Below are 14,982 nucleotides of genomic sequence, written 5' to 3' on the forward strand. Positions count from 1 at the left end.
AGGCACTTCCCTTTGGTGGTTTAAGGAATTCCCTGGGGAGGGATCCCTGGGTAGCTCAGCCTGCGTGGTCCTGGGGTCCCAGGATCCAGTCCTGCATCGGGCTCCCTACATGGAGCCTGCTTCTCCCTCTGCCTCTCTCTCTCTGTGTCCTTCATAAATAAATAAATAAAATATTAAAAAATAAATAAAAAAGAATTCCCTGGGGAGAGACTCATCTCTCAGCCATCAGCAGCTAGCACTTCTGGTAACGTGTGGGGATAAGCTTCTTTGTCCCAAAGGCAGGATCTGGGTAGTGCACCATAGCAACCATCGCAATCCCCACTTTGCAGGACTCAGACCTACTTGCCTCATCTGCTTGCTCTCCATGGAATCACCCCTCCAGGATTCTGATGATTGCTTTCCCTGGGAAACTTACAAGAAGGTAAGTGGAATATAGTCCCCACAACTGCAGCTTGTTTTGGTGACATAACTGATATTCAGTGTCCCCCACTCCCCAACCATTACTCATTCTAGATTCTCTTTATCGTCAACTTGTACGTCTACAGGTCTAGTTGGCTTACATGGTAAAATGACTCAGATCCTCAATCCTAAGGAATATGAGCCCCTAACCACCATGTCCCTCTCAAACCATGCCACTGCATTTGTCCACTTACTATCAAAACTGGGCAAGTGTGTATCAAGAGGTACCCTAGTGGATGACCTGGGTGCCAAACATATTCTATCCTGATCCCATGGTGGCAGCAAACCTAAATCTTCCAAAGGATCAGGGTCAAATACCTCTACAAGGATATGATTCTTTTTTTTTTTTTTTTTCCTACTGTCTTTTGGTCTTCTGTTCTTCTGTTTGAAGAACAGAAAGCAGCCACACTTAAAGTTTACGAGATTCTTGTTCTGTCCCTTGGTGGAAGTGTTTACATCTGGGAACCAGATTCTCTATACCTGGAGAGCCTGAAACTAGGAATAGGAACCACAAATTCCCCCAAAAGGGTCACTGGGAGTGATATTAACTAGGATTATTCTTATTTTCACATCTTGTCTTCTGGCCCTTGGTATCACACCCATTTGGCAATAGAATTATATTATAGTTATTGAATAGGGTGCACACTTCATCCTGGAGCATGGTGTCCCATCATCTCTAAAATGGTCCTTCAGCTGCACCTTTGAAAGGCTATTCTTTTACTCTATCAGCTCTATTCAAAGTGGGTGGCAAAATATGTGATAGTTCCAGAAGATTCCATGATCTTTTGCCCACTCTTGATCTGATACGATGGTATATGAGAGTCCATGTCAGTAAATGAAATACTCTTTAAGCCCTCAGGGAGTGGAGCTGATTGAAGCCTTTAGCAGGAAAGAGAAATCCATATCCAGAATATTTGCTGATTCAAGTCAAGATTAATCACCAACCTTCCAGAGAAGAGCAGGTCCAGTGTCATCAACTTGTTACCAAGTGGCTTGTTGGCCATCAGTTGCTGGCAGGTTGAACATTTGGTAGCCACAATTGTTAGCTAAGCTTTGGTGAGTGGGAGACCATTCTGTTGGGCCTACCCCTGCCACCATATACAATATGCCTATGTGTAGCCTCCATCTGTGCCAACATGGCCACTTTATTTATGTGCTCATTGTGCCAATGTGAGTGGTTGATGACAGAGGCTGGCAAACATCAGCTAAGCCAAGTCATTCTATCTACTTAACCAAGTGTCTCCTCTGGTGGAGGCTCTCAGATGGACATTAACATGCAATATATAGGGACGACTGGGTGGCTCAGTGGTTGAGTGGTTGAGTGCCTGCCTTCGGCCCAGGGCATGATCCTGGAATCCCAGGATCATCGGGCTCCCTGCATGGAGCTTGCTTCTCCCTCTGCCTGCGTCTCTGCCTCTCTCTCTCTCTCTGTGCGTCTCTCATGAATAAATAAATAAATAACACCTTTTTTAAAAAATGCAATGTGTAGATCTTCACATTGTGCTCATTCTCATAAATACATCTACATGCCTCTCCCCAAGACCTTCTTGTTCCCAATTCCCCAATATTGCTTTTTCTAGGCCTTTAACCAACATTTGCTACAGCCTGTGAGCCTATACATATTTTTACCCAGGGGCCACTCTTCTAGGGAGTCATGATGATGATTCAGGTCCCCAGATATCAATATAATTCAGATACTGCATGCCCTTAAAATGTTTGGCCATTTCACCTCCCCCCCCCCCCCCCCAGTGTACAGTAACCCAAGTAAATGGCCATGGGTCCCATTGAGGAAGGACTAGTGAAGCCATTGCTATATTGCCATAGTATTCCAAAAGCCTTCCTCCTAGGGACCTAACCTCTCCTTTAGTCAGCAGTTTCTAGATTTAAAAATTGAATCAGATCTGGAAACTGCACAAGGTATTGTGACTTTATACTGGAACAACTGCCATCAATCTCCTGGCCTTTCATTCTTGATTTCTTTTCATTGTACAGCTCAGGAATTTTGTGTGTCGTCTGCAGATCTTTGGAGGTTCTGATGCCATTTCAGAGATTTCATAAGGTCAAAACTGCCTAGACATTTGCACTGATGATGCAAAAGCAATGGTGGATAAATCTGCTGGAACTTTAACAAACCAAGGCAGTGGTGCCAACTGTTCCAGTAGTTCATAGTAAAGACAGAATGAAGAAAGAAAGGAAACAAAGAGAGTATGGAGGGAGGGGAAAAGGTCAATTCACTTCAGAGTATCCTTAATGAAGCAAAAAAAATTGCTAAAATTGATTAAATCATGACCCTTAAATACATGTCTTTTAAATATCCTCTGTGATTGGGGAATCTGGCTGTCTCCATGCAGTGTGCAACTCTTGACCTTGGAGTTGTGAGTTCAAGCTCCTCATGGGGTGGAGAGATTACTTAAAAATAAAAAAATCTATTAAGGGTGCCTGGGTGGCTTAGTCGGTTATGTATCCAACTCTTGATCTCAGCGCAGGTCTTGATCTCAGGGTCCTGAGTTCAAGCCTCACATTGGGCTCCACACTGGGCACAGAACCTACTTAAAAACTAAACAAAAAAAAATTGAAAAAATAAATATAAACAGACAATATTAGATGGAAAGTACTATACTGCACACCCAAGTATAATGGGTCTGTCTTATGAACCACTGTGCCACTGAGTTATCAGCTGAACTATTTTTTTCATGGAATACCATTTTCACTTGCAAGAACAACTGATAGAAAAACTATGGTTATTAAGATGTGGCTATTTGGCAGATGTTTTATCTAATTCAAAATAAGTAAGCCTGTCACTTTGGGGAAAACAATGAATAGTATTTGTGACTAATTTTAAAATTTGAACTTTCTGTGAAAATTAGAACTTTAGAAAATTTATATGCACTATCATGAGTTTGACAGATTCCAATAAACTTTTTCTGATATTAACAAATATAATTTTTAATATTGTATAATGAAATTGTATCAATATTTGAAAGATCTGTGTAATCCAACGAGCCATTATTTTCCAAATGACCAAAGCAGGATGTTATAAAACTATACAAGGGTACAAGAGCCATTCATAGTGCAGGGCAGATTAATAGACTTTAATGTGAATGAGTTCATTGATATAGTTTTATATTCTACAGTACAACTACCATTTAAGAAAATACTACTTGTTGAGTTTTGGTGTAATCTCAAATTATGTGAAAAGGCTATTAAAATGCTTCTGTCTTTCTCAATTCCATATCTGGGTCAGGCCAGATTTTCTTCATATATTTTAACCAAAACAACATATTGCCAATAGAAATAGATATGAGAATCCAGCTGTCTTCCATAAAGCCACTTTTTAAAGATTTGCCAAAGTGTGAAAAAAGCTACTCTTTCAACTAACTTTTTTTTCTTTCCTAAATAGTTCTTTTTCATAAAAATATACTCTTGATGTTAACATATAATGGGCTAATTGTTTTTTAATTAGTTGATAAGCATTTTATAAATTTCTCAGTCTTAGAACATGAGAGACTCCTAACTCTGGGAAACGAACAAGGGGTAGTGGAAAGGGAAGTGGGCGGGGGGTTGGGGTGACTGGGTGACGGGCACTGAGGGGGGCACTTGACGGGATGAGCACTGGGTGATACACTATATGTTGGCAAATTGAACTCCAATAAAAAAAAAAGAAAAAAAGAAAAAAATTTTTCTCAGTCTTATTTCTAATATGGTAAATGTTGATAGATATAGCCCCTATAAACAAAAGCTCTTTGGAGACATTGGTTTTCAAGAGTGCAAAGTGCTCTTGAGACCAGAAAGTTCGAGAACCACTGGCATAGGTTGAGCAAAACCATTACTGGCGGCCCATCTAGTTTGCCCTAGGGATGCTATGTTCTATTCACTGTCTGCCTAGCTCTACTGTCAGGACCTTCCATTGCCAGTCCAACTTGCTGCTCATCACAGTGGTTGCACCAGCCTCTGGATTCTATTATCTCATGGTCCTATCGTCCTCATGGCTATCAAAGAGCCAGTGCTGTAATGACCTCTGCTGTCAGCCCTGGCCTGGAGAGGACAGCCAAATGAAGTTCCTCCCAGTGCATTCCTCTTTGCTTTGATAACCAGAGTTAAAAAAAAAAAAAAGATAACCAGAGTATCCTCTGGGCCTTCCTACAGGACTGAAGTGGGTTTCTGGCCTTACATAGAGGACTGATCATATAGCAGGCTCATTTCCCTGAACTTTTCGAACCCTTCTTCCATCTTCTGCTATGGCAATTCTGGCATTTTCATTTCACTTGACTGGCCATTGCCTTTCCCCTGTCTCCCAGGATCTTTGTCAGGGTATTAAATCCTATATCACCTGAGAGTGCTCCCATATCAATACACTCTCCTTTTTTTCTTAACTTAATATTCAGGTTCAGCTCCCCATTAATCCAGCCTATACCTCCTCTCCGGGCTCCTACCAGTACATGTTGATTACTTTTGTAGCTCCTTGCAGGTATAGCCCTCTTCCTTTCCTAGTAGGTCCCTAAACATCTCTGGTTGGGTTTTGTTGCAAGTTGACGCTTACTTATTGGTCTTGTAGGCCAAAAGAGAGAGGCAGCTTCCTTTGGCATCTGAGAGCAATTCCCAGGGACACTGGAAGCTGTGAGCCATCAGTAGCCAACACTCCTGGCAGCTAGAAGAAGGAGTGCTTCCACCCTGATCTGAGGGTACCCTCACTACAGAGACACATTTCAGCTCCACCTATGAGGCAGAGTAGAGCAGGGATCAGAGAACCTAAGGCCCTAGAGTCAGAATGACTCAAGTTTGAAGTCTATCTAGCTATGTGACCTTGAGCAAGTTACTTAGCTTTCTTTGGGGCTCTTTCTTCACTTTGAAGATGGAGATAAGTAGTCACTACCTGATAGATTGTCGTGAGACAAATGAGATGAAGCATATAAGGGCTTAATTTGGAGCCAGCACATAATAAGAGCAAGGATGTTGCTACTGTTATAATAAGTCAAAACGTTCCAGAGCTGGAAAGGCTGCTTTATAGAGCAGAAAGTAAGGTACACCATCATGGCTATCTCTGGATAGCTGTCACTGGACAGGGATCCACAGAGATGTTGTGGAGGAGGTCTTAGGCCCCTTGGGGGTATTAACAAAAGATGACCTGTGGGGTCTATTCTGTCCCCAAGCTGCCTTGATTTTCTGATTTCTTTGTCTCTACTTACCCTTGGGTTGGGGAGAGGCATTTAGAGGAGCATTTCACTTTCAGGCCACTAGGGGGCCACTGGGTTGCCTGCAACAGGAATACACTAATGGTTTCTTAATGGCTCAGGCACCAGGGAGATCAGACTCCATTATATCTGAAAGCATTTTGAGTTCCTAGGGTAAAAGACACTATGTAAATCCAGATAATAAATAGGGCTTATTGATGACAGGTTAAAGAATCTGGCACTGTTTAGTTTGGAGAAGAACAGGGTGAGACGAATTCAGTAAGGGCTTTAAGTATATTTATTCCTTAGCATGGAAAAGAGTGACATGCTGTTCATCTACCCCACTGGGAACCAAGCAAGAAGAAAGAAGTTTACTTAATATGGAGTACACTCAAAGAAAGAGGATGGAAGGAGGCTTTGGGTTGGCCTTACCTGGAATCTTTCAAAATAATTCACCTTGGTATAGTTGATCTGATCAGTTCTGTCAGGAAGACCAAAAAGCAGGGGAGAGAAGAGAGGACAACATCCAGAGACAATTCAGAGATTTTAACTTAACAGGCCACCCTGGGAGCAGGATGGGGAAGGAGTAGTTGTTTTTTCCCCATCAGTGCACAAAAGGCAATTAACATTCCAAATTTTGGATGTCCTTAAAATTTCTCAGAAGTACAAGGGCAGGCTAGGGTATTCCTGGAAATCGCATCCAGTTGACTACTGCTAGTGGCAGACTCACACCTGGATCTCAGGAATGAGAGAGAAAGGCTGGGTTATAGGCCCCTGGTTTAAGCAGCTGATGGACACCCTCAGCTCTGGCAGCCAGCTGATTTCTGTTTGGCTGAGGTAGCAGAGCAGCAGTGCTGGGGAGGAGCTCCCTTGTAAAGGGACAGGTGTCTAGAAGGCAAAGTTTTGGGGCATCAGGGTGGCTCAGTGGCTGAGTGTCTGCCTCTGGCTCAGGTTGTGATCCCGGGGGTCCTGGGATGGAGCCCCACGGTGGGCTCCTTGCTCAGTGGGGAGTCTGCTTCTCCCACTGCCTATGTCTCTGCCTCTCTCTATGCGTGTGTATCGTGAATAAATAAGTAAAATCTTTAAAAGAAAAAATAGAAGGCAAAGATTCTTGTGGAGGAGGGGAAATGGGAAGGGCAGAGAGGGTCCTGTCCCACAGAGTCAGGGGTCACGATCACACGTGAAGGGGGAAGGGGCCGGCACACACAGGATCCCATCACCACCACAGCCCTCTCCCCCACCCCCCCCACCCCCCACCACACAGGCACAGTCTCTCACATACCCACTAAGACATCCAGGCAGCACACCCCCCCCAGCTCCGGGAACACAGGGAGTAGAATTCAGGGAGGAGGGAACCATAAATTCCGGAAAGCCTTCTACAGAGGGAGTGGGGAGAACAGAAGGCAAGAGAGAGGAGGGCAGAAGGGCAGGAAGGCACAGGGGAAAGCGGCTGCCACGAGGGAGGACCCACCTCATAAGGGAAGGCGGAGAGGAGGAACAACAGCCCAGACTCTGAGGCCCAGAGGGAATCCGAGAAGGGGAGAGGTCCGAGAGCCACCAGTTCAGTGCAGTTCCTGACCCAAAAACCCAAAGCTGGAAGTCGGAAGCCCCGACCTGCTGCGCGCTTCAGGACTACGGTGGAAGGCGAGTCTGGAGAGCCCAGCTCAGCGCGTGGCTCTGCCCCAGAAACTTTGAAAGGTCTGCGCAGCGTGACCCGGACTCTAAGAGAATAAGGAAGGGAATCGGGAAGATTTCAGCAGAGCCCCGAAGGCCAGCCGGGCCGGGGCGGGGGCCGGGGCGGGGGCCGGGGGCGGGGGCCGGGGGCGGGGCCGGGGCGGGGGTGGTGAAGGGGCGCGACCGGCTGTCAGCAGAGCGAGGGAGGGTTCCAGGCTCCTTAGCTGCCGGTGCGGGATGAGGGCCCGGCCCACTGGGAGGGAAGGGGTCCACGAGACCCGCTCGGAAGGTACGTGGAGCGGGGCGAGAGCACGCGAGGACACGCGCGCGTCACCACCCCCACTTCGGGGGTATACTAAGGCCTGCGGGCCGCAGCCGCCGCTGCTATTGCACCGGTCACTTCGGACAGTCGGGAGCGGAGGACAGAGGCGCCAGAGTTGACAGCTCCTGGCTCCGACCGCCCGGCCCCGCCCCCTTTCCCGTTCCGCGCCCCGCCCCGAACCGCGCCGTTCCCCTTTTAAAGAAGCCCCCGGGGCTCCCATCCCCGCCGCGCCAGCCCGCGCGGGGCTGCGGCGCCGTTGCCCTTTTAAGAACCGGCCTCCTTTAACTCTCTCCTAACGGGGCGTCCCGGCGGAGCTCGCGGCGCCCGACAGAAGCCCGCCTCCCCGCGCGGCATTTCCGGACCCCGGCGTCGCCCTTTTAAGAGGCAGCCCCTAGCAGCGCTCCCCCCGCCCCCTGTTGCCGGCGCGCGAGGTGGGGGAGCCCTGCTGGAGCGGAGCGCGCCGTCCGCGCGGCCACTGGAGACCGGGCGGCCGGCGGCCGGGCAGGCGGCGGCGGCGGCGGCGGCGGCGGCGGCGGCGGCAGCGGCGGCGGATGGGGACGCGGAGCCGGGCGGCTGTGGCGGCTGTGGCTGTGGCGGCGGCGGGGAAGCAGCTGACGGGCCGGCGGCGGCGGCGGCGCTGGCGGCAGTGACTGGTCCAGGCCCCGGCGGCGGCTGCAGCGCCGCGGTGGAGGGCTGCGGGCGGGCGGCGTGAGGAGCGGCGGCGGAGCGCGGAGCTGCCGGGAGCGGAGGGCGCCGGGCCGCCCCTTGTCCAGTCCTCGCAGGCCGCCAGGCCCCCTCCAGCCGGGGCCGTGGAGCACCGGGGCAAAGGCCGGGGCCCCCCCATGAAGGAGCGCGACGCGGCCCCGGCCGAGCGGGGCAAGCCGGCCACCTACACCGGGGACAAGAAGGCGAAGATGGCGGCCAAGACCAACAAGAAGTGGGTCCGGCTCGCCACCGTGTTCGCCTACGTGCTCTCCGTGTCGCTGGCCGCCATCGTGCTCGCCGTCTACTACAGCCTCATCTGGCAGCCGGTGGGCGCCGGGACCTCGGGGGGAGCCGCCGGCCCGCCCCCCGGCGGCTCCAACGCCACCGGCCCGTCCGGGACTTCGGGGGCGGCGGCCGGGCCCAATGCCACCGGCTCGTCCCGCCGCGAGGCACCGCGCGACGCGCCCCCGCTGCAGGCGGCGCGGCCCGTGGCCCCCGAGCCCCCTGCCGACAGCCCCCTGGCCGGGCCGCTGGGGCGGCCGCGGGGGCCGGAGGAGGACGAGGAGGAAGCGGCGGCGGCGCCGGGGAGCCGTTGAACCCCTGCGCGCCGGGGGCGGCCAGGAACCGTTCTCCCCTCCCCAAGCCCGGAGGCAGGACTTTGCAGCAGGACGCGCGGGGAGCCCGCGGGAGCGACCCCCTCGGGAGTGAACGCCCTCCCTCCCCGCGACGGTCGCCAGCTCGCCCCGGGAGCGAGTGGCCTGCAGCCGGTTCTTCAGCCCAGGGACCACGATTCGGCGGGGCTGGGTGGGGAGTTTGGGGTTTGGTCTTCCCAGGACCGTGCTGCGCCAGGGCCCGGAGCCATAAAGGGAATGGGGGGAGGGGTGGGGAGATCCCAGCTCCGAACCCTTTTTCGCCGCTAGCTCTTGTGTATCCTACGTGCAGGAGTGACTCGGGCTTTCCCCCAAGATTCAGGGGAAGGAGGGAGCTATAGGGGCTCTTTAATAAGCTGAAGCTCTCGCAAGGAGGGCACCAAAAGTAGTGGAGCTCAGGTACGTCAACCTAGTTGCAGTGGCCACAGATGCATTTAATTTATAGATCCCTGTATATAGTTGTTGACATATGCACTAGAAGCTATAATTACACAGAACTATATGTATCCTCCCACAACCCTGGGTAGCTACCCACTGATGGGGTCATGCAAGGGCTATTTGCTGGCCCCCAAAGTGCAGCTAGCCAGAAGGGCACAAACACTGTTGTTTTCATCACCCACTCTGTTCCTCCTATTTCAGAAAGATAGGTTTATGACCCAAAAGAGTATAATCATCCTGAGACTTGAAAGGATAGTGGAAAACCTTAGGAGAAGTAGAAGCAGTTTAGGGAGAGTGGAGAACAAACTAATCGCCTCCTCTTCCCACCCTGGTGCCCCCTCGGAAGAGGCTTCCTGTTGCAGCCCTAAGTATCTGGAAATGGGCCAGGGAAGAAGGAAGGGAAAGAGCAGTGCCTCTGTGCTTCAATCCTTGGCCTTCTCTCCTCACAGAGTTCTTGTAGGAAGAACAAGCTTTTGTAAGTAGAGTGGCTCACAAGTGTTTTTATTTTATTTTCTGCTCCTCGAGACCTCGTCTTGTTCCAGTAATCAATCACCCTTGCCTTCCCTCTTTCCTGAGCCTGCAGTGACTGCGTAGCCCTGCAATTAGGGCGAAATCTGATGTGAAACCAGAGCTTTGAGCACATTTTCTGGTTTTGCATTGTATTAGAGAACCCGAAAGGCTAAAAAGTGGGCTTCAAACTCAGGATTGTGCTTTGATAGCCAGTTAATAGACCAGCCGTGGGAAAGTTGCATTGGTTTATCTTTACCTCTCCTGATAAATCCTACTTATATGCAGCCTATACTTTGATTGAGAGGAGAAACACCAAGGGAAGTGACATCTGTATAGTTCTGGGACAGCAAGAATTATACATCCTCAATTTGGATTCCATTTCCTTCTGCCACTTGCTTTTAGGCAATTGAGTGTGGGTAGTGACAAGATATCAAACCCCTTAGTGTTTCCTTTTTGGGAAATTAGGCACCTTAAAAAAAAAAAAGACAAAAACTTACCCACCTGAGTCCTAAAACAGTTTGTGTCCAGTTTTCTGGCCTACACTCTAGTTAGCTCTGACCCAAGTTTACAGGACAACAAGTCTTGCTTTAAGCCATGTTCTGTTGTGGGCAAGATAACAGCAGCTAAGCTGTCAGCCTAGGAGCCGGCTGGTAGCACCCTCAAGATGTCTTGGCTGGAGGAGATTTCTGAGTAGCTGATGTGACTTTGGTCATTAGGAAGCCTTTGAGGCCTTTTTAAATTTTTGATGGGGGCCTGGGGGTGGGGAAGAAACATAAAATGCCACTTTATAACTTCAATGATAGCCTGTAATTTATATTTATTGTGTGAATTTTTAGTCCTATATTTTAATAATTTGTAAATTGATCTTATTCCAAGAATCCTTTGAACTTGCAGGAGGACATCTGGGAATCCAGTCCCCTGCCCCCATCCCTGCATCCTGGACTGTCTAATCCACTTTGGGATGGATCACAGAGTCTAGAGAGACCACTCATAGGTCCAACTGCTGGCCTCCTGACTCTAAAGCCTTCACTGGAATTGGGACATTAGCTCCAGCTCTAGCTGTCAACATGACCAGAGACATTATTTATAATTCAGCCATTTAAATATACCTGTCCTCAAAAAGTCCTGTATATTTTTTAAAAGTTTTATTTTTCAGGTGAACAAAAATACATTCTAAGAACTCTACATATGCCTGTGTAAGTTGACCATTTCTCTTTCGTACTCCTTGGGGAAAGAGTGGAGGTTGGAAGAAGAGATGGTCCGAGATGTGGTGGTTAGATGTTGATGAATAGGTGTAGGAGGAAAAAGCAATTGCCCTGATGTTCTCTGTGCCTGATGGCTTAACTGAATTGATTAGTGAAGAGTGGTAGGAATGCATCTTAGTCGAGAAGCAATCTTGGGGTCAGATGAACAGTGATACCTAGCTCAGTCACCTTTTACCAACCTTTAAAAACCTCTGAAAGGTTCTGCTCTGAAGGGTCTCTGAGCAGATGCCTAGCTGGGGAAGCTAAGGGACCAGCAAGCATACATATTAAGAATTACTACCAAAAGAAAAAGAATTAGTACAAACACTGAGCTGGCTGAGAGCTGAGGTGAGGATAAGCCACCTGATAAGCATCACCGTTCTCCCTGTTAAACCTTCAGCGCCTAGATAGTTCGAGAAGTACTAACGCTGGGAGGGTCGGGAGGGTCGCACTGATGTGCCTGCAGTGGTTGGTCAGAGCTTTGTCTACAGTGGAGCAGGCAAGAGAGCCAAATGGCTGAGAGAAGGTGTAGGTTGCTTCAAAGGTAAGGCCTTTTCTCCCCCTAAAGCAAACAATAAAAGACATGTGGGTGAAAAGCAAAATATAAGGGATTAGTTATGCCTCAAAATACATGGCACACGGTTGAGCTGAGCTCATTATTAGACAATGCTGCCCAATACAAAGCAGAGTGAGAAGCCAGTGTCAGTGGGGCCCCCTGAGGCCTGCACTTCTCCAGAGCTGTTGGGGGCTAGCTTCTGTGCTTTTACATCACCTTGTAGTCTGCAGGGGAGCATGGAAAAAGTCCGCCCTTCTTTTATTTTCCTCTTCAGCCTACACAATGGCTTTCTGTGAGAGGGCTTGGTAAGGCAGAACAGAAGGGAAGTGAAAGAGTTTCCAAGGTTCTTCTAGTCAGCCCCCCCTTTTGTATAGATGGTGACATGTGGCTTTTGCAGTTGCACACGGCTTCACACACTGGACCCATACAGTGTGTGTAGCAAAAGCCTGTTGGCCAGAACAGGGCTGGGGTGGTGGGGAGCAGGGGTCAGAACAGCTTTATTTTCATGGGTTAGAAATTAGCTGCAAAATTGTCCATCAGCAAGGAGAGGTCTGCAAAAGGGGGTTACTTTCCTTGAACTGCTTTGAACCTGGATTGCCAGGATCATTTCTAGGTGTTTACTTCTATTAGACATTACTGTGTGCACTCACTCCCAGGCAGCCTGAGTTTGAAGGAGGAGATAATCCTCTCTTGTGAAGTTTTGGAGGGTAAAGGATCAGGAGTCTGCTAAGCTGTTTAGACTTGAGTCTGTGTTGGAATCATTTCTTTCCCCCATGATGCTGAGGCGCAGAGAAGTAGTTCTCTGAAGTTTCAAGCATAAAAAATACTTTTCTTCCTAACAGCTCTAGATTTCTGCACAGTATGAGACTACAGCTTGGGAAGCTTTTCTGTCTACCTTGTTTTTCAGTTTTCACTAGGGAATTCTAAGATACTGTGTTCTTCAGTTGAGTATTTATATCCTGTTTTGAAATGCTGAGTGGAGTGCATCTACTTGTTTCTACATATTTTTTAAGGGGAACTGAAAGGTCAGGTCCCAAGCTTTAGGGCTACCACAGCTATTTAAAAGGGGTAATAATTGTCCTCCCCTTCCTGTTGGCAGAGAATGGAGGTATTTCTGGAATTGCAATGCAATAACAAAAAGGGCCACAGCTGTATGCGTTTTCTTTTTCTTGGCTCCCTCAGTAGAGGGAAGGACCATAGTGGCTTTGCTCATTTCACAGGACCAGTGCTAAGCTCAGTGCCTGGCACATTGTAGTAGGTGCTTAGAGTTTGTTGATCATTGGGTTGATCATTGTGTTAGAATTGGCCCTAGTGGCAGTGTGGTGTCACAGTTGTAATCCACTTGTGTTCCCACATCTTTTACTTGATGATCTAGCCTGTGGGTTTCTGCTGCCGGAAAACCTGTATCAGGCTCTTTGTTCCCTCCAATAGCTAATTTAAAAAACATACATACTTTTTATCACACACCCAGACTCTTCCAGGCTTTCTATCCTAAATACAGATAAAGCCATGGCTCCAAATATATACTGTGTACAAGAGCCACCTGGTCAGTAAGGAGCACCTGGGTCAGACCAGTTTCCATATAAGCATTCTATAAACATTTGTTAAGCTACTACTGAGAGACTAGAAAATTCCCAAACAATTCTTGACCTCAAGAAATTTAGTCATGCCAACAAGAATCAATCTTTGTTACTGCCTGGTTTTCTTAACTTCAATAAATCTGCTTTTAGAGTAGCTTATCAGTTAAACAGAAATATGGTTCTAACTTTCCTAGAATATCTTCCATAAACCACTACCATTAATTCAAAAACAATTTATTTAGTGCCTCCAGTGTGCCAACTGGGACTTAAAAGTCCCCAAACCAACTTGTCCAGAAAAGCAACCGCCTGGATTACCAAGGAATTCCTTTTTTTTTTTTTTTTTTAAGATTTTATTTATTTATTCATGAGGGACACACACACACAGAGGTAGAAAGACACGGGCAAAGGGAGAAGCAGGCTCCATGCAGGGAGCCCGATGTGGGACTTGATCCCGGGTCTCCAGGATCAGGCCCTGGGCCTAAGGCAGCGCTAAACTACTGAGCCACCCCGGCTGCCCTACCAAGGAATTCCTTTTAAATATACCTCTTTCTGCTACCTTGGTGTTCAGAGTCCTGAGTTGAGGTCTCTGCCCAGCTTGTGACTTGGAGGCCACCTCAGCTCCCTGCTGTGTGGGCAGCTCACAGCATGGAGAGGACCTGGGGAGTGGGGGGCGGGGAGGCAGTGTACTCTTATAAGAGACCCTGAACTGGAAAATAGGAAACTGAGAGACCCAGTAACGACACTGGTTCCAGCCTTGGCCTGGCTTTTGTTCTCTTAACCAAATGGGAATTCATGAGACCAGCTGGAGGTAATAGATGTGACAGGGCTTGGAGATCTTGGGAATAAAAGTACAATACATACAAAGGAGGTAATATATTTTCAAGTGAGCATCTGTCCCTCTGGGCAAATTGATGCCTGGAAAAAAACGTGAAAGGGCAGGTAGTAGACATTACATCCTGTGCCCAGACTATCAGTGTCAGCATCACCTGGGAGCTTGTTAGAAATGCCATGTGTTGGGCCCCATCCCAGTCTAACTGAAGGAGAGATTCAGAGGGTGAAGCCCAGACTAGCTTCCGGGTGATTCTGACACTAAAAATCTGAGAACCATTGGCCCAGACTTTCCCTCTGATTCTGTAACTTAGGGTTTAGGTATTTCCGTTTTGATAGATGGCTACAAGGTGACTTTTGACCTTTTTTCTTGGTTGAGGCCAGCTGCCCTGCTGGAGAGAAAGGAAACACAGTATCCCCAGAGTTTGTAAGAAAAAGGGAAAAAGCCTGCATGATTGGGATTTTTTTTTTAAGGTGCCTGGAGAACTTGTCCTAGAGAGCTCGTGAAGGAGGCAGGCCTGGAAGAGTCCTCTCTCCTCCCACAAAGGTACTGTTGTGTTTGCTTCACCTCCTGCCCTGAGGCCTACTGCTTCTCCAGTCAGTCCTTAAAAGGAGCAGTGGGTGCCACATTTGTTCTTTCTAGTGCCAGGTCTGTGCTATTTCACTTCACTGGCGTCAAGTAGATGCTTAATGAGAGGCTGTGACGTCGGCCAGCAGACTTGAGAGAAAGCAGCCCCAGTCTGTGCTTCCTGCAGCTCCTCTCCCTGCTTTCCCCGCTTCTGGTTCTCCCCTCAGTGAGGCTGTGGTCACCCTGGGGCAGTCCTCACTCACAAAAAGCTGCTTGC

The 14,982-nt window shown here is 48.6% G+C and overlaps 1 protein-coding gene across 1 annotated transcript; it reads left to right on the plus strand.

The window, feature by feature from the left end:
- The first annotated feature begins 8,177 nt into the window (after positions 1–8,177).
- INAFM2 (InaF motif containing 2) lies at positions 8,178–11,114 on the plus strand. The gene has a single exon (XM_025473206.3). The coding sequence runs from the start codon at positions 8,469–8,471 to the stop codon at positions 8,925–8,927; it is 459 nt and encodes a 152-aa protein (XP_025328991.1). The 5' UTR covers positions 8,178–8,468; the 3' UTR covers positions 8,928–11,114.
- The last annotated feature ends 3,868 nt before the right edge of the window (positions 11,115–14,982 follow it).

This window comes from Canis lupus, chromosome 30 (genome assembly GCF_003254725.2).
Source record: "Canis lupus dingo isolate Sandy chromosome 30, ASM325472v2, whole genome shotgun sequence".
In the NCBI taxonomy this organism is placed as follows: domain Eukaryota; kingdom Metazoa; phylum Chordata; class Mammalia; order Carnivora; family Canidae; genus Canis; species Canis lupus.

Bases quoted from the DNA above. Each gene is read 5' to 3' on its own strand.
- INAFM2 (XM_025473206.3), top strand. From the start codon at position 8,469: ATGAAGGAGCGCGACGCGGCCCCGGCCGAGCGGGGCAAGCCGGCCACC.